This window comes from Lathyrus oleraceus, chromosome 1 (genome assembly GCF_024323335.1).
Source record: "Lathyrus oleraceus cultivar Zhongwan6 chromosome 1, CAAS_Psat_ZW6_1.0, whole genome shotgun sequence".
Taxonomy (NCBI): domain Eukaryota; kingdom Viridiplantae; phylum Streptophyta; class Magnoliopsida; order Fabales; family Fabaceae; genus Lathyrus; species Lathyrus oleraceus.
Genome location: NC_066579.1, coordinates 57,306,130 through 57,325,707, shown reverse-complemented (window position 1 = coordinate 57,325,707; position 19,578 = coordinate 57,306,130). Strand labels below are relative to the sequence as shown.

The 19,578-nt window shown below is 37.0% G+C and overlaps 1 protein-coding gene across 1 annotated transcript; it reads right to left on the bottom strand.

Annotated features, from left to right (window-relative positions):
- Positions 1-16,909: 16,909 nt before the first annotated feature.
- On the bottom strand, positions 16,910-19,376 carry LOC127110384 (protein DETOXIFICATION 16). Its single transcript, XM_051046088.1, has 7 exons — positions 18,970-19,376; positions 18,319-18,863; positions 17,970-18,056; positions 17,826-17,882; positions 17,389-17,746; positions 17,217-17,303; positions 16,910-17,114 (listed from the first exon to the last, which is right to left on the bottom strand). Exons 1-7 carry the CDS (start codon positions 19,234-19,236, stop codon positions 17,055-17,057), a joined length of 1,461 nt encoding a protein of 486 aa, XP_050902045.1. The 5' UTR covers positions 19,237-19,376; the 3' UTR covers positions 16,910-17,054.
- Between the last annotated feature and the right edge of the window lie 202 nt (positions 19,377-19,578).

Here is a 19,578-nt window from a genome sequence, read left to right as displayed (position 1 = left end):
GCACGCTGTAGAGACCTCCTCCCAAGGACAACGAAGAAGCGAACGAAGACCCGCCTCCATGGAAAACATCTACGCCGAGATGTTGCAACACAACCAACTAATGGAAGACCACCAAACGGAAATGATGCAAGTGATCCAGCAAATGCAGCGGGATCAACACGATTATGCCAACTGGCATGATTAGGGGATGGCGGAACTTTCAGATCAGATGAGTGCCTTGACTTATCGCGTAGATGCCATCCAGGAATACACTCAGCACGTAGGACTGGATCCTACCCAGCGAGGACGAGGTGAGCGCGCAAGAGCAAGAGCCAGAGCATGAAGAAGCCAGCTGCGTAGTGATGAGTAGTGATTTTTGTTTCTTTTCCTTTTTACTTCTATATACTCTCGCATTGAGGATAATGCATTGTTTAAATGTGGGAGGAAATCCTTATCATTCCTCTACTTGTTTCTATTGCTAATATTTTCAGCCAATACAAATACAAAGTTTTTTGCTTGTCCTCTTCAATCATTTTTACATATTTCGGCATAATAAATTTTTTTCTTAAAGATTTAATGCACACCCTACGAGTATATAGGTTGTTTTGTGGAGATTCTGTTAGGAAAACTGAGAAAGATCTAACAAGATTGATATCATCCTGACACCCTAGACCCCTTATTTCTACGAGATCAGTTTGAATAACCATTATACCGACACCCTAAGTCTCCATTCTAGATTAACCCCTAGTAGTTTATACTAGCAGTCAGCACCGTCTCAAGCGCAAACCACGTGGAGAGCCGATGAATATAAGTGTTTGATGCCTACAAATTAAGAAACTCCTTCATACTGTTTCTATCAAGAAATTGATAAAAGAACCATACAAAAGGTTGCAAAGTTGTGCAAAAAGAAGGAATAAAGACCCCAGTTGGTTGGTCCAGAGGTACCTGGTACTGGACTCGGTAGGGCGAACTACGGTTCGATCCCCCACAACCTTCAAAAAGGGATATATATATATAAAGGGGTACCACACTAGTGTACCAGACCCCCGTGCTAAGAAAAGGATCAAAGTCACTAACCGGCTACTTCACTAAGTGCATGTGGAGGCAAAGGGCTTAATGTGATTGCGCTAGAATGAAACCGGATGAAATAGAAACAGAGACACTAGGCCGAGCTATAATAGCATGATTCAAACTGGCTTGTGTAAAGGAGAGATCTATGATGAAGCTGAAAGCCCGTGTCGTCACAATATCTTTGGTGTTTTACTCAATATCGGACATCCTACTAATCCACCTGACAACCACGTACGAACGGGTAATGTATTCGCGTTTAACTTTATCTTTCAAATTGTGGTTGCTTGAGGACAAGCAAAGATTCAAGTTTAGGGGAGTTTGATAACGCGAAAACACATCAGATAATTGCCTTAATTTACACCCTAAAATCATAACATCTCGATTAATATCCCGATTATTGCGTAAGTATTCGTGTTGTTTTTGCAGGTATTTGAATCTCCAAGCACTAAAGAGCAAAATGAAGAAAAGGAAGAAAAAGAAGAAGAAACAAGTGAAAAAGCACAAAAAACCAGAAAAACAGATTATGTAGATTTTGCTGATGTGACGATCGCCACACATTCATGACGCTCGTCACGACCCAGACTGTGACGACCGTCACAGGCCCATGACGAGCGTCACACGACCCCAAACTACGCTTTGAAGCAGTCAGCAACAGGCACCCAAACGTGCCTAAATTTCCTCCAACAAACTTTTCCCACGGATTCCTCTCTCAAGACCAAGTGTTCCTTGATTTTCTCAACTACCAAGACCTAATGGACACTATATAAAGGACTCAATTGGGAAAAATTGAGGACGCCTACTTTGACATTTACGCTCTGCAATTTAATTTTCAGCTTTCTAGCATTCAGCATTTTTTCTTTCTTTTCAACAACCTTGTTTCCGTTGCCTTATTGTATTCGCCATTCTTTTTATATTTTCCCTTTTCCAGTTAGTTTTCCAGTTAGCCATAGTATTAGTTTCCTACACTAGGGAACTACTACACTTTATTTAATTTTAAGTAGTAATCTGTATTGAAGAAGCAAAGCCTACCGACTTGTGGAGGACTGCTCAAGTGCTCCAAGAATCGCTATACTCTGTACTTCGATCTCAGGTTTTTATTGAATTATTATTTTTATTGCCCATTTATTGTTATAAGCATGTTTGCCACAATGTTGATCTGTGTATGCCGTGTATCTGCTTTATTTAATATGTCCGGCTAAACTACCGGTATCGGTATGTAGCAACTTTATTTGATGGGATTTAATAATAACCGGTGAAAACCATTTTTCTCAAATAACCTTTTAGGTTGAAGTTTTTAATCTAAATTTAATTAACTTTATCACAAAAGCGTGAAAAGCTGTTTAACACGATTTTGCCATGAGAGTGGGAAATTAACTAAGGTGAGAACCAACAATCACGAGAGCGTGAGGCTCGAGCTGGATAGTAAAAATTAGGCATTGGGTTTAAAAACAGCGAGAGAACTTTAAAAACAATTAGAACTTATTTATTTTCAAAAAGTAATTTTGACTTCAAATGGGACAGCGAGAGCGTACATTCTGACTTAAAGTTATAGGCCGAATCAACAACCACGAGAGTGTGAGATAAAGTCTTTTAAATAAACATTTTCTACTGAGAGATATTTGGCATTCAAACTATTCACCGGTAACTTATCGAATCCCTGACAATTAATGCGCTGCATACTTATTCCTTCCATTAATTCTTTATTAAAATCGAAAATTTCCTTTAGATTTACTATATTACCCCCGAACTTCTACCAATCTATTCCCTTAGCTAAACATAGTGACGTTAGTAGCACTAGTTTGACCATAGGTCCCTGTGGGATCGATATCTTTTAAAACTAAAGCGACTAGACTGTGCACTTGCAGTCAAGTATCCGACAGACTATATTTTATATATAGCCACGACAAGCATCATGAGGTACATGTGAATGGAGTGAGAAATTTGTAAAATATTGTTAGTGTCTCCCTGAAATTGAAATTGGGGGATATTTTTAGAGTGGCGTATGAATTCGTTGTGAATTGGACATGACTATTTTGATTTGTATGGTCCCCCAAAATTGTTATGTATGATGGCTATGTTGGTGTAAGCCCTAGAGACCAACACTTTTGATACTTGTATCGAATTATTTATTAATAATAAAAGACTCTTTCTTTATTATGTTTGTTAAATAAAGTTCCTAGAATAGATAATCCTTTTAATGTATCAAAAGTGACTTAATCATGAGATCCCATTAAACATAAGGACATTATTCTTAAAGTATCCACAGTCGAGATTTGTTGTGAAGTGGGATAACATTAAAGCATTAAGACTATTATGTATATATACTGATGATCACATTTCATGGATCATGTATAAGGAGTTATCAAGTCTTAAACATAGGTATGAATATTATGAGTAATATTTATACTAGATTGACCTGCTATGAGAGTATCATATAGAATGTTATGCAAAGTGTCATAAGTTATTCTCATGGTGATAGTGGTGTATACCACCCTTCAACCCGAAACCACTATGGACCCTAGATGTAGAGTCGAGTGCTTTATTGCTGATCAAATATTGTCCGTAACTGGATGACCATAAAGACAGTTGATGGGTACTCCACGAAGCATGCTGGGGGACATGAGTGATCTTGATGGGATTTTCCCATCCTGCGTAACATGATAAATGTCTACGGGCCCAATATTGAACTAGACAGGGATGACACAGTCTATGCCTTGTGTTCAATATAAACATAGGGGCAAAAGGGTAAGTATACACTTATCATAAAAGGATTTATCAGATCACATGACATTTTCATGTCTTGGGTAGCAGTGATGTGTTGCTAGATACCGCTTACTGTTTATTATGTTAAATACGTGATTTAAATATAATTGCTAATATCGCGAAAACCTACAGGGTCACACACAAAAGGACGGATTGATGAGAGAAAGAGTAAATAAGGAACACTGTAAGGTACGATGCACTTAAGTGAATTATAGAACATCGTAAGGTACTGTGTACTTCAGTAGAATATGAAATATGGTAAGGTACCACACGCTTAAGTGATTTTGGCATATTATAAGATATGGGCCACATAAACTTAAGTGGGTTTTTTAGCTTGCAGCCCATACAAGTGGTTCTATAAATAGAAACCTTGTGCAAAAGCATTTGCGCAGTTGAAATTTTGTTTCTCTCTCTCTCTCACACACTCAAAACCTTCATTCGTAGCAACTAGCATTGAGATTGAAGGAATCTATTCGTGTGGACTGAGTAGAGGCGTTGTCACCATTCAACGTTCGTGATCACTCCTTAGATCTGCACCAAAGATTTCAATCGCCAAAAGAGGTAACGATTCTATCACTGATCATGCCCATTCGTAAGGATCACTAAAGGAGAAAATTTTAATTTCCGCTGCGTTTTGGATCGCTATTCTCCTTCAGGCTATGTATGGTGTTACTGTTGATGAGGATGATATGGTTTGGCATAATCACGTGTTTTCTATTTCTTCTTGTTGAGATATTAATAGTCAAGTCACTTATTTGTATATAAATAGACACTTTGCAATTCAATTTTAATATTATTCAATTCAGTAATACAATCCTTATTTCCTTAATCTTTATTTCTCTCCTTACTAAAAATGTCTCACGCACTAACACTTTTGTGTACGATATTCAATTATGTGAATTTTATACCCAAATATCCCTAATTTTAAAAAAAAATCGCAAAATAACCCTGATTTCAAAAAAATTCCTAAACTACCCCACTTTTAAGAGGATGCGCAAATCCAATTAACGCCTCCTCTTAAACTTAGAGAGGAGGCGTCAATTGGATTGGCTGGGGCACATGGTGCAACCAATTCTATTGACACCCATGTGTTACTTTTGAGAGGAGGCGCCAATTGGTCTAGCGCCTTAGTGCAAAGTGCAATATTTTTTATTATAAATAGATGTGTTGTGTGAATCATTTTTCCACATCTCATTTCATCATTTTGCAAACATGTTTGGTGTTCGTCGCCGCTATGGAAATGTGATTTATTCGAGAGACAAACCTCAGATGTTGATGCTCTTTTGGAACATCACTACTTTCGATCAACTGAAGAGGGAGTTGTTTCGTTGGTTAGATGGAAAAATCCAGAAGGGGAAAAATTAGAAGTATTGAGAGACTCGACAGTATATTTGGTTGGGTGCGAATGAAAACTGATAAGGATGCTAGGGAAATGATGTTTGGACGAGTTGGCATCACTTTGATTGTTGTAATCAGTTAGAAATATTTTATTTTCAGTTTGCTTATGTTGTAGTGATGTTTGTTGTGAACCTTGTTGTAACAAAAACTTAATGATATATAAAAATTGAAGGTTACAAAAATCCAATGTTACAAAAAGATTATGACTCAGATGATGCTCCTCGATTGGGACTGTTGTTCTTATTGTATCCTAGTTGACGACATATACTACATAGCCTTATCATTTTATATGTCGTATCCATTTCTGTTCTGATACGTGTGATGTTTGGCCGTCCTTTTTCTTTCTACGCATCTCGGCGTTGTGCCAAACTATGTCACCTTCATATGGAGGCCAGTATTCCTCCATTGGTAGCACCGAGAAGCTTTTGTTATAGACAATCATGACGGTAATGGCCTTGTAAACATTAGATAGATTGTGGTAAGCGTCTTGGAGAGTATGTACGCATGCTGCAATGACATGGGAGCAAGGAATACAGAACATGTCTCCCACCTTTAACTCGCCTTCTGATCGTGGATACGGGTTATAAAAAACACTATTGAATGTTTCATCTGTTGGATAATTGCCATCCAAGGCGCAGCGGAATTTAAAAATTTCTCCATTTAGTGATCCTTACGAATAGGCATGATCAGTGATAGAATCGTTACCTCTTGTGGCGATTCAAACCTTTGGTGCAGATCTCTGATAATGATCAAAACCTTTGATACAGATCCACGGGGCGATCACGAACGTTGAACGATGACAACGTCTCTACTCAGTCCACACGAACGGATTCCTTCAATCGCAGTGCTAGCTGTTTGTGAATGAAGGCTTTGAGTGAGAGAAAGAGAGATACGAAATTCCAACTCTTCAGTTGTGTTGTATTCCCATACAAAGCTTCTGCACAAGAGCTCTATTTATAGAACCACTTGTGTGGGCTTCAAGCCAAAAAGCCCACTTAAGTGCATTTTGGCCTATATCTCATAATATGCCAAAATCACTTAAGTATTTGGTACCTTACCATATTTCGTATTCTGCTTAAGTACACCGTACCTTACGATGTTCCTTAATTATTCTATCTCTCATCAATCCGTCCTTTGTGTGTGACCCTATAGGTTTTCGCGACGTTGACAATTATATTAAATCACACATTTAACATAATAAACAGTGAGCGGTATCTAGCAACACATCACTGCTACCCAAGTCACGAAAATGTCATGTGATTTGACAAAACCTCCTGTGATAATAATTATGTGTATAATTACCCCTTTGCCCTTATGTCTATATTGAACACAAGGTATAGACCATGTCACCCTTGTCCAGTTCAATATTGGGAGCATAGACATTTATCCTGTTACGCAGGATTGGCAAATTCCATCTAGGACACTCATGTCCCTCAGCATGCTTCGTGGAGTACCCATCAACTGTCTTTATGGTCATCAAGTTACGGATAACGTTGGATCAGTAATAAAGCACTCAACTCTACATCTAGGATCCATAGTGGTTTCAGGTCGAAGAGTGGTATACACTATTATCACCATGAGAATAACTTATGACACTTTGCATAACTTTCTATATAGTATTCTCATAGCGGGTCAATCCGGTATAAATATTACTCCTAATATTCATACCTATGTTTAAGACTTGATAACTCTTTATCCATGATCCATGAGATGTGATCATCAGTCTACAAACATAATAGTCTTAATGCTTTAATGTTATCCCACTTCACATTAAAGCTCGACTACGGATACTTTAAGAACAATGCCCTTATGTTTAATGTGTTCTCATGATTAAGTCACACTTAATACATTAAACGGACTATCTATTCTAGGGACTTTATTAATCAACCATAATAAAGAAAATGCCTTTTATTATTAATAAATAATTCGATACAAGTACCAAAAATATTGGCCTCTAGGGCTTACACCAACAATCTCCCACTAGCACTAGAGCCAATCAGACATACCCCGTATGCCCATTGATCTAGTATGGCCATCATGCTTCTGCTGCGCAAGAGGCTTTGTTAGTGGGTCAGCTATATTGTCAAGTGTAGGTACTTTACATATTTTCACACAACGTCTAAGTATGTGTTTGGCTCGTTGGTGAGATCTAGGCTCCTTAGCTTGTGCGATAGCACCATTGTTATCACAGTAGAGACCAATGGGATCCACAACGCTAGGGACTATGCCAAGTTCACTAATGAACTTCCTGATCCAAACAGCTTCCTTTGCTGCACTTGAGGCAGCAATATACTCGGCCTCGGTCGTAGAGTCAGCAACTGTATCTTGCTTCAAACTTTTCCAGCTCACAGCGCCACCGTTCAAGCAAAACACATAACCAGATTGCGATCTAAAGTCATCCTTATCTGTCTGGAAGCTAGCATCAGTGTAACCAATTACAGCCAACTCTTCCTGACCTCCATATATCAAGAATGATTCCTTAGTCCTTCTCAAGTACTTAAGGATATTCTTAACAGCTACCCAATGGGCATCACCAGGATCAGATTGGTACCTACTCGTTGCACTTAAAGCATACGAGACATCTGGTCGAGTACATAACATGGCATACATGATAGATCCTATTGCAGATGCATATGGAATCTTATTCATGCGTTCCCTTTCTTCTTTAGTTGAAGGGGATTGTGTTTTTGATAGACACAGGCCATGTTGCATAGGTATGAATCCTTTCTTGGAATCATGCATATTAAAGCGTCTCAGCACTTTGTCTATGTATGTACTCTGACTTAGGCCAAGCAGTTTTTGTGATCTATCTCTATAGATTCTGATTCCTAATATATAGGCTGCTTCACCTAGGTCCTTCATAGAAAAGCATTTCCCCAACCAAGTCTTTACTTGTTGCAGGGTAGGGACATCGTTTCCAATGAGTAATATGTCATCTACATATAACACTAGGAACACGATCATGCTCCCACTAACCTTCTTGTAGACACAAGGCTCATCTTCGTTCTTGATGAATCCATATTGTTTTACCGTTTCATCAAAACGAAGATTCCAGCTTCTGGAAGCTTGCTTCAATCCATAGATTGATCTTTGTAGCTTACATATCTTATGGGCTTCTTCTGGTATGTCAAATCCTTCAGGCTGTGTCATGTATACATCCTCAAGAAGATTCCCATTAAGGAAAGCAGTTTTGACATCCATCTGCCATATTTCATAATCATGATATGCAGCGATAGCAAGTAAAATCCAAACAGATTTAAGCATTGCAACTGGTGAAAAGGTTTCATCATAGTCAACCCCATGAATTTGTTTATATCCTTTTGCAACCAGTCTTGCTTTATAGGTATGTACCTTACCATCCATGTCAGTCTTCTTTTTGAAGACCCACTTGCATCCTATAGGATTAACTCCTACAGGAGGCTCTACCAAGTTCCAAACTTGGTTCGTGTACATGGAATCTATTTCGGATTTCATGGCCTCTAGCCACTTCTCAGACTCGGGACCAGTTATGGCCTCTTGGTAGGTCACAAGCTCATCTTGATCCATGAGTAATACATCACCTTGATCTGTTATGAGATATCCATATCTCTCAGGTAGGTGACGTATCCTGCCTGACCTACGCTGGTCTTGTTCTACTTGAGCAGGTTGCTCTTCCACAACCATTTGTGTTTCCTGCTCTAATTCCTCCATAGGTGTATCGATGCTTTGTGATTCTTGAATTTCTTCAAGCTCTACTTTCCTCCCACTGGTTCCTTTGGAAATAAAATCCTTTTCTAGGAAAACTCCAGTTCGAGCGACAAACACTTTGCCCTCAGAAGGATTGTAGAAGTAATATCCTCTTGTTTCTTTAGGATATCCCACAAATAAGCATTTGTCAGATTTGGGCTCAAGCTTAGTTGAAATTTGTCGTTTCACATAAACTTCGCAACCCCAAATCTTCATGTAAGACATATGTGGTTTCTCACCACTCCATATCTCATATGGTGTCTTATCAATCTTTTTGGATGGAACACGGTTAAGTGTGTAAGCTGCGGTCAACAACGCATGTCCCCAAAAGGAGTTTGGAAGATCGGCTTGACTCATCATGGATCGGACCATGTCCAACAGGGTTCGATTTCTTCTCTCAGACACACCATTCCATTGGGGTGTTCCAGGAGGAGTGAGTTGGGATAGGATCCCACACTCTTTCAGATGATCATCAAACTCTAGGCTTAAATACTCACCACCTCGATCTGATCGAAGAGTTTTAATATTCTTACCCAGTTGGTTTTGTACTTCATTCTTGAATTCCTTGAACTTTTCAAAGGACTCTGATTTGTGTTTCATTAAATACACATAACCATATCTACTGAAATCATCAGTGAATATGATGAAGTACTAAAAACCTCCTCTGGCTGGTATGTTCAGTGGTCCACATACATCAGTATGTATGAGGGCCAAAAGATCATTAGCTCTTTCACCTTTTCCTGTGAATGGAGATTTTGTCATCTTTCCAATTAAACAAGATCTGCATGTCTCATATGATTCATAATCAAAAGAGTCCAACAATCCATCTTTATGGAGTTTGGAAATGTGTTTCTCATTTATGTGGCCTAATCGACAATGCCAAAGGTAAGTTGGATTTAACTCATTAGGTTTCATCCTTTTAGTATTAATATTATAAATTGGCACTTCAAGATCAAGGACATATAATCCATTGTTCATTTGAGCAGTAGCATAGAATATATCATTCAAATAAATTGAACAACAATTGTTCTTTATTATGAATGAAAAACCGAACTTGTCCAAACAAGAAACGGAAATAATATTCCTGCTAATTGCTGGTACATAATAACAGTTCTCTAACTGAATTATTAAACCACTAGGTAAAGTCAATTCATAAGTTCCTACGGCTAAGGCAGCAACCTTTGCTCCATTGCCAACTCGTAGGTCGACTTCACCTTTTGCCAAAACTCTACTCCTTTTCAGTCCATGCACATTTGTACAAATGTGAGAACCGCATCCAGTATCTAATACCCATGATGCAGAAGTAGATAAATTAATTTCAATAACAAAAATACTTGAAGTTGGAGTCTCTACTCCTTTCTTCCTATCTTCCAGGTACTTTGGGCAGTTCCTCTTCCAGTGTGCGGTCTTACCGCAATGGAAGCAGGTGCCTTCCTTTTCTATGCTTCCACTAGGCTTCAAGGCAGCACTAGTGGGTTTGGGTTTGGCAACTTCCTTGCCTTTCCCTTTATCATGTTTGAGGACAGTCCTCATGTCTCGGTACCAATCTAGAAAATTTGTCCCAGACAATTTTTCTTTCTCAGGATTTGATCGCAATATGTTGTTAGAGGTGTTTGTTGTCATGGTAATCTACACAAGGATTAATGAAAATATAAGTATCATTGACATATTTAATTAGGCCTTTAATTAAACATGCTCCCACTATTTTATTCAAAACAAATGACCCTCATCATTTGATTCGAAAAATCCCGTTGGAAGATTTTCTAGTGGGTCGAGATCCATATTTCACTTCGTTCTAAGTCCGCGTAGGCGGATTACATAAAACTAGGTTATTTTAGGTAGGAACTCCTTCCAATTGTATCTCATACAACTCTCGAAAATTTCAGTTGGGTGAATAACTCCTTATTCCAATCCATCATATGGATTATTCCCAACTCTTGCTTCTAAACATATATATAATCTTATTATAATTTGTTTAGTTAAGTTTGACCCATTGTTTTAACAGTTGGATATTACAATTATCCCATCGCACCTTACTAATATAGAACATGCACCTCGCGTAGGCGAAACCTACATTATTCGATACTAGTCTTGATGAGTGTTAAAACTTGGAAAGCTTAAAACTTAATATTTAGTTTTGAGGGAATTGCAATTTTTTTTTTTGATCTCACCGGCTTGTTTATCATATAAACCGCCTCTCACATGCATCAACATACATTCACATGCATCAACATACATACATACATAATGAAACAGTTATGGCCCCTAGCGCAATTGTTCTCCCAAGCCAATGAGAGAACCTAAGCTAACCTACAACGATCTAAGCTTCTCCAAGCAAGATCTTCAAGGTTGTCCTCCTTTGGCACTGACTTCTTTGCTTTCTTCATATCATTATATTACATGAAAGAAACTCGTTTTACATACGAGGGAGTGAGATGAGAAAAGAAGTTACATTTGGGAGATTAAGAGAGAGGCACGACACGCAGATCGTATTTTAAAAACCCAAAACAAAACAAAGGAAAACTAAGGCCATAACTGATCACCACAAGACAATAATAAACACTTTATTATTATTATAATTAATTCCTTTAATTAATCAAATTAAATTTCGACGACCGATCATCACATTTTAATGAACAATTCATTTAAAATCGATGTCGCTTTTCGTATCAACACTTGACACTTTTAAAGCACTGAGTTAGCCGAATGGGCGAAAATTTCCTTGCGTTAACCGGTTAACCATATGCGTTAACCGGTTAACACTGTTTTGAAATCTGAAGAAAAAAAAATTGTTTTCTGCCTTGCGTTAACCGGTTAACCAAATGCGTTAACCGGTTAACACTGTTTGAAAATATCTTGGAAAACTGTTTTCCGCCTTGCGTTAACCGGTTAACCATATGCGTTAACCGGTTAACACTGTTAAAAAAAAAATCTCAAAATTTTTTATTTCGCATTCCGTTAACCGGTTAACCAAACGCGTTAACCGGTTAACACTGTTCCAAAAAGTGTTTAGGAAGCACAACTCTTGTGCGTTCAAACCCCAATCGCATAACTCTCTGACAACACAACCCTTGTGCCGTCACTAACCCTAATGCACCAATTTCAGACCGTCAAACACGTCTCGATTGTTAATTCAGTATGATTGATCAACACGTCATTGCTTCACCATACTAATGTCGGATCAAGAAGCAAACGACCATTGATCGCTCAAAGGAAAACAATCATCGAGGTTTTTGAATGAACGAAACAAGAACATTATATCATATATAATGTATTTTGCATTAGGGTTACATATATCACATATATGTAACTTGATCGATCTCAATTTAATTTATGATTCATTCTGTTTTAATCATATTATTACATAACAAAAACAGATATCAGATTCATGGTTTCGTAAGTGGCTCTGATACCACTGTTGGAGAATTTCCATCCAAGGCGCAGCGGAATTTAAAAATTTCTCCATTTAGTGATCCTTACGAATGGGCATGATCAGTGATAGAATCGTTACCTCTTGTGGCGATTCAAACCTTTGGTGCAGATCTCTGATAATGATCAAAACCTTTGATACAGATCCACGGGGCGTTCACTATCGTTGAACGATGACAACGTCTCTACTCAGTCCACACGAACGGATTCCTTCAATCGCAGTGCTAGCTGTTTGTGAATGAAGGCTTTGAGTGAGAGAAAGAGAGATACGAAATTCCAACTCTTCAGTTGTGTTGTATTCCCATACAAAGCTTCTGCACAAGAGCTCTATTTATAGAACCACTTGTGTGGGCTTCAAGCCAAAAAGCCCGTTTAAGTGCATTTTGGCCTATATCTCATAATATGCCAAAATCACTTAAGTATTTGGTACCTTACCATATTTCGTATTCTGCTTAAGTACACCGTACCTTACGATGTTCCTTAATTATTCTATCTCTCATCAATCCGTCCTTTGTGTGTGACCCTATAGGTTTTCGCGACGTTGGCAATTATATTAAATCACACATTTAACATAATAAACAGTGAGCGGTATCTAGCAACACATCACTGCTACCCAAGTCACGAAAATGTCATGTGATCTGACAAAACCTCCTGTGATAATAATTATGTGTATAATTACCCCTTTGCCCTTATGTCTATATTGAACACAAGGTATAGACCGTGTCACCCTTGTCCAGTTCAATATTGGGCCCATAGACATTTATCCTGTTACGCAGGATTGGCAAATTCCATCTAGGACACTCATGTCCCTCAGCATGCTTCGTGGAGTACCCATCAACTGTCTTTATGGTCATCCAGTTACGGATAACGTTGGATCAGTAATAAAGCACTCAACTCTACATCTAGGATCCATAGTGGTTTCAGGTCGAAGAGTGGTATACATTATTATCACCATGAGAATAACTTATGACACTTTGCATAACTTTCTATATAGTATTCTCATAGCGGGTCAATCCGGTATAAATATTACTCCTAATATTCATACTTATGTTTAAGACTTGATAACTCTTTATCCATGATCCATGAGATGTGATCATCAGTCTACAAACATAATAGTCTTAATGCTTTAATGTTATCCCACTTCACATTAAAGCTCGACTACGGATACTTTAAGAACAGTGCCCTTATGTTTAATGTGTTCTCATGATTAAGTCACACTTAATACATTAAACGGACTATCTATTCTAGGGACTTTATTAATCAACCATAATAAAGAAAATGCCTTTTATTATTAATAAATAATTCGATACAAGTACCAAAAATATTGGCCTCTAGGGCTTACACCAACATCATCGTCATGCAGATCCATGTTTGTCATATGTTGAGGCGGATTGTAGACATGACTTGGAGGTACTGGCGTTGGTTGATCATCATCTTCAATGTTGTTGTTCAACATATGATCGACCTGTGTCTCGGTCTCTTCTTTTTCTTCATCAACGACGTTGACTTCTGCTTCTGCTTCTGGGTCGACGTCATCTGAGTATTGTGAATCAAATTCATCAGGTTCATCCTTATGAGTTATTTGAGATTGCTGAGATGGTATACTTGGTTGAAGAGTAATATACGACTCAATACAATTGCTGCAAGAATGTTTGTGACTAACAAACATGTATTCAACATCTTTATCATCCCGTACCTTTAGCGGGAAAAACTTGCATTGGATGTTCTAAAACAATGGATTTAGATATGTGATCTTTGACATAATACCAGATCCTATGCAGGACTGAATTCATTTTTTCAAATGCAAGAAATTTTCATTTCTCTTGATCGTAAGTCAGATGACCATGTCTTAACTGACGCAGTGATGCCAAATGAAGAAAAACCAAGCCGTACTTATATGGCTTGGTACAGATCAGTTGGTTTTGAGTTTATCGCCGATGATATCTACCTATATGACCCACGCCAACAAACTTACACACCAGACGCCTCAACATCTAACCCCCAATAACATTGTCAGACCTGCTACACACAACCCACTATCCGTCAAACTTTCCATAAAGACACAAACATACAACCCTAATATGCCATACACCCAACCACAATACCAATAGCATATCTCGTACCACCACTAACAAATATATCATCAACCAGAGACCCAACATCGCTTTGCACCCAACACATCACCCTAACAAAGCCTCCTTATCCAGAACACTCAACGATCATTTAACACCAACCGTCCATCCTCCTACCATAGCCAAAAAGCCTAAACATCTCAAAAATGAAACCTTCAACAACCCTATCTCTACCAAACACCACAAAAATCTTTCCAACCTTTCATCGACGCATCATTCACACTAATGTCTCCCTTCAACCGTCCTGGTCGCCCACTAACAAGTCAAACACAACCCAACTACTCTGGCATGGGTCATGAACTCAGCTATGGCGGTACACCTTCGATGCATACTCAAGACTACGCTGATTTGTCTGACTATCTCAACAGACTATCTCAACAGACCATCTCTTGCAGTTGGTAGTGATGTTCCCGGCCCCTCAGATGCTCAAACATCTGTGGTGAATCATCAACGTGGATTAGGGCCACGAGTTCGGGTAGTTAGGAGATGTGGGACCGAAGGTCGGTTAGGTGATCCCGGTCATCAACATTAGTCTTTTTTGAATAAACGGGAATTTATATTAATATGAATTGCTCCAATTTCAAAATTATGTATCACGTAGACTATTTTTGAATTTTTTTTACAAAATACACTAAGGTGTCAATCCAATTGGCGCCTCCCTTTAACCTATACACATGGGCGCCAATTGAATTGGCTGCACCATGTGCCCTAGTCAATCCAATTGACGTCTCCTCTCTAAGTTTAAGAGGAGGTGCCAGTTGGATTGATGTCTCCTCCTAAAAATAGGATAGTTTAAGATGTTTTTTGAAATCAGAGTTATTTTGAGAATTATTTTCAAAAACTGAGTTATTTTAGTACAAAATTCCAATTTTATTTTCAAATTTTTATTTGAATTATTGCTCATTTGAAAGGATGCATGTGTATATGCACTTTTGTACGTGTGGTATGGATTAGACTCACATTCGAATTTTCCATGGTTGATTCTCTTACCATTTTGCCATGTCCATGTATGGGTTAATGTGTGGTTTGATGCTCTTTCTTGCAAGTGTTGACGAGGTACATGAAGATGCCAAGAGATGACATGAGGTGGATATAATGAGATGATGATGATGGGCATGAAGGGGCTGAATCCTTGTGAAGACTGGCCTGCTGAAAAAGTTTCCTTCTTTTCTACATTTTTTTTTGTGAAATTGTGTTTGATTATTTAAAATAAAGTGTAAACAAAAACTTTACTTTGTAAATTTTTACCTTTTATAAAATACTATATATACTTTTGTGTTAAAGGATATAGGTAGTGTAATATATGTGTAATAAAACAAAACGTGTACTGAGTACACTAACTTGAATCCAAAAATGAAAATTCCAAATGAGTGTTCCAATTATTTAATTTGCAAAATATCACTGTTCATTATTCTTAGCACAAAACAAAGGTCTTAAATGATAAGAATAGAAGACCAACTATATCCAAATTTAATCAATTATTAGAAACAAAACTCAAGATGAGATGAAATTAGAACACACAAAAAATGAAATAAAAGCCAAAGAAAAAAGTCAACCTTATTGACTTTTACCTCATTCCTCACTTAAAGGATAAATAAAATGTAATGCAAATGAACTTGGTAATGAAAGTCAAACAAAAAGTCCAAGCTTTGACCTTTGACTTTCAATATAATGAAATGCTGTTGTATGGCAATGATACAAATGAGAATTTATGAAAGCAATAACCAAGGACTAAATACTTGACCATAATGGACTTATGCAAATGAATTTTGATGAATTTTGATAAGTGCCGCATAACCTATTGATTAAGAGTAATACACATAGTATAAATATATAAGATTAAAAATATTAGTGTCATAAGTTAAACTTATAAAACTTTGCAGACATTCACGTTTCAAGCTTAGTGGTATTGATTTTTAGAATGTGATTTTAAATACATCTCAATGAGAGTTACCAACGAAGGGGAATAAAGGATGAATTATAAACATAAAGCAAGGGAACCAACTTTGCCTACACAATTATCTAAGAAAATAAAGGCAACATTTTAGATTCACTTTATCAAGGTAATATTCTACAGCTCACCCACCAACTGAATTAGTTTAACTTAATTGATCATTCTAGAAAATAAAGCAGAGTGAACAATTCACAATCAATTGAAGAATAATAACATTCATATAATATAATATTCTTTTAACAAAATTTTGCAATGATGTATTAATTGATGAACAATAGGATTATTCAGCTCTAGCAAATATATATATATATATATATATATATATATATATATATATATATTATATATATTATATATATATATATATATATATATATATATATATATTATAATATATATATATATATATATATATATATATATATATATATATCAAATTGAGTAATAGCCATGTATCTAAGCCGACTCCGATAACCATTGATAGATCTAAAAGTATTGAATATAACACTAATTTTTTTGCCTCAACATTACATGAAGATATTGGGTAAAAAACATCACATTAAAATACATATCCTGCCAATACAATAAGAAAATCACATTTTTCATGAGACTAAGCTTTCTGGCGATATTGAATTATAGACTCTATCAGTAGCTTTCTTTGCCTGAATAAAAGAAAACCGAAAACGAAAATCATGTCAGTATACAACAATGCATCACATGCATGTTAAATGAAAGAGATGATTAAGAAAAATAAAGTAGTTAACCTGTTTCTCCCAATCCGTACGAATTGTAACAATCATTAGAGAAAATACTTGGACAATAAGTGCACATATGATCCCCAACCACAGTCCCTACATTAAGTTCTTATCAGCAGTTTGAATGAAATGATCATGTTAATTTAAGTCTCTCAAAGTTAGTTACAAGTTATTTTCTTACCATGCCACCCATGCGCAATACAAAAGCCAATACAATTGCTAATGGAATTCCAACCAAATAGTATGATCCCATATTCACATAAGCACCAATTTTCTGCCAACCACATCCTCTAACATTACCTGAAAGAACACATTGTAATCCATCTAGGAAGTTTGATAACGCGAGAATCGGCATCATTTTTGAAATATATTGGACAACTTCTACTTCATTGCTATAAGCATAGCCCCATATATTGCGCAAAAGTATCATCGCCACTCCAATTAAGATGCTCTCAATAATTCCAATCACAACGACGATGCACACAGCCAAACGTGCAGCCCACGGATGACCAGCGCCAAGTTCATTCGATACGCGAATGCTGCAAAAATTGATCACACACTATTGAAACCATATTTGCGTACGCGCGCCGCACACAAAAGTGCGTAAGAAATACTAACCTTACAGCGCCACTGAGTCCAAGAGGAATCATCCAAGTAGCTGATACTGTGCTCAAGCTAACAAAACCAAGTCGTCAATATCAATAATGTCAACTGTCAAGTATGATTAACAGGATTGAAAAGAGTATCAAATAAAGAACCAACCAGATAGATAGCACTGATGTTTCCAGCTTTGGATTAGGAAGAAGACCAGAAATGATAACCATAGATTCAAATGACCACATTTCCAAGCTGTTTGCCATGATTTGATGAGATTAGAAAAAAAGTATACACTACATGAGAATCACCACAACAAAAAAAAGTGAAGTCATTTTGGTCCTTAATTGTACGGGGCAGTGTCACAATAGTCCTTAAATGTATCAAAATCACTTCTAAACCTCACTCGGTAGTTTGTAATTTTGACACATTGAGATACTACACTAGTAACAACGCTCCATGCATTTAAGAACCAGAATGATTATTTACTCAAAAGTAAACATTATGTAGTATATACCAAACCATAATAGTTGAAGGAGTTGCAATCCTAAGAAACATTGGAACATTGTGAAGTGCTTCTTTGGAAAATCCAGTCCAAGTTTTTTTACATGAAGGAGAAAATTTGACATAAAGTGAAAGCATAGTAACATTCAACCAATAAGATATAGAATTTGCTAGAGCAGCACCACTGCTTCCAAGGCCAGATTTGAAAACCAAAATCCAACACAAAATAATATGTAGTAAAGTTATGACAGCAGAGATAAACATCATTGGAAACACAATATTTTGTGTCTGTAAGAATCTGTTGAGGCATTGTAGAAGACCATAAGCAAAAATGCTCGGAACCATTAACATAGCATAGTTACCAGCTTCTGTAGAAATTTCAGGATCTTGGCCAAGGAAAATGAGAATGGATTTTGTGTTTATCCAAATAATTGATATTGGAATGCTAGCAGTCATTAGAATCAGAATTGCTCTTTGCATGTGTATGCCTAACAATCTGTACTGCCTTGCTCCATATGATTGACCACATAATGTGTCCAATGCACTTGCCATTCCTACCTGTATTTTAACCAAAACTATGAAAAATAATACCCAAAATACCCCTAGACTCTCAGCTGCAAAGAAATGATCAATTGGCAAAAGTAGGGAAAGAATTGAAACTGACCATTACATTGAAACCAGTAGCAGTGGCGAAAGAAGTGGCCATGGAAGCACCAGCCAGAGGCAATTCACCAACATGTCCTACAAACATGATAGCTATAACTTGTAGACTATAATTTAACAGGCTTACAAATATTAATGGTCCTGCTAACCATAAAACCTTGATCACTTCTTCAACAACATTTGCTCTTTCTCTTTGTTTTGTTACATCTTGTTTTGAGTTTTGAATCAATGGAGATTGGAGAGATGAGTTTTGGTGTTCTGTCTCCATTGTTCTTCTTTCTGAAACAACATATGAGATTGTAAAATATGATTGGAGACTGATTTTGATTCACTGCACTATGGGATCCATACCGTCAAGTCACCATCGTTGTTATCGTTGGACCAACCTTTAAGTGTTAAAAATAGGGAAAAGAATATTATATAGGTCTTTATAGTACACTTTCATGTATTCATAGAGTCACAATAATATTGTCGATGTTTTTTACTAAATAAAATAATTTGATGAAGAATACAAATTGAAAACCATCTTTATTCATTTCTCTCTTTGTCAAAAAATAAAGGTATGCATCATATCTTTGTAAGAACAGAGAACTCCAAACTACTTTCAGGA

Bases quoted from the DNA above. Each gene is read 5' to 3' on its own strand.
- LOC127110384 (XM_051046088.1), bottom strand. From the start codon at position 19,236: ATGGAGACAGAACACCAAAACTCATCTCTCCAATCTCCATTGATTCAA. The intron at 17,883-17,969 runs GTTGGTTCTTTA...TGGTTTTGTTAG, and splicing joins ACATCAGTGCTATCTATCTG to CTTGAGCACAGTATCAGCTA. The intron at 17,115-17,216 runs GTTAACTACTTT...TCTTTTATTCAG, and splicing joins GTACGGATTGGGAGAAACAG to GCAAAGAAAGCTACTGATAG.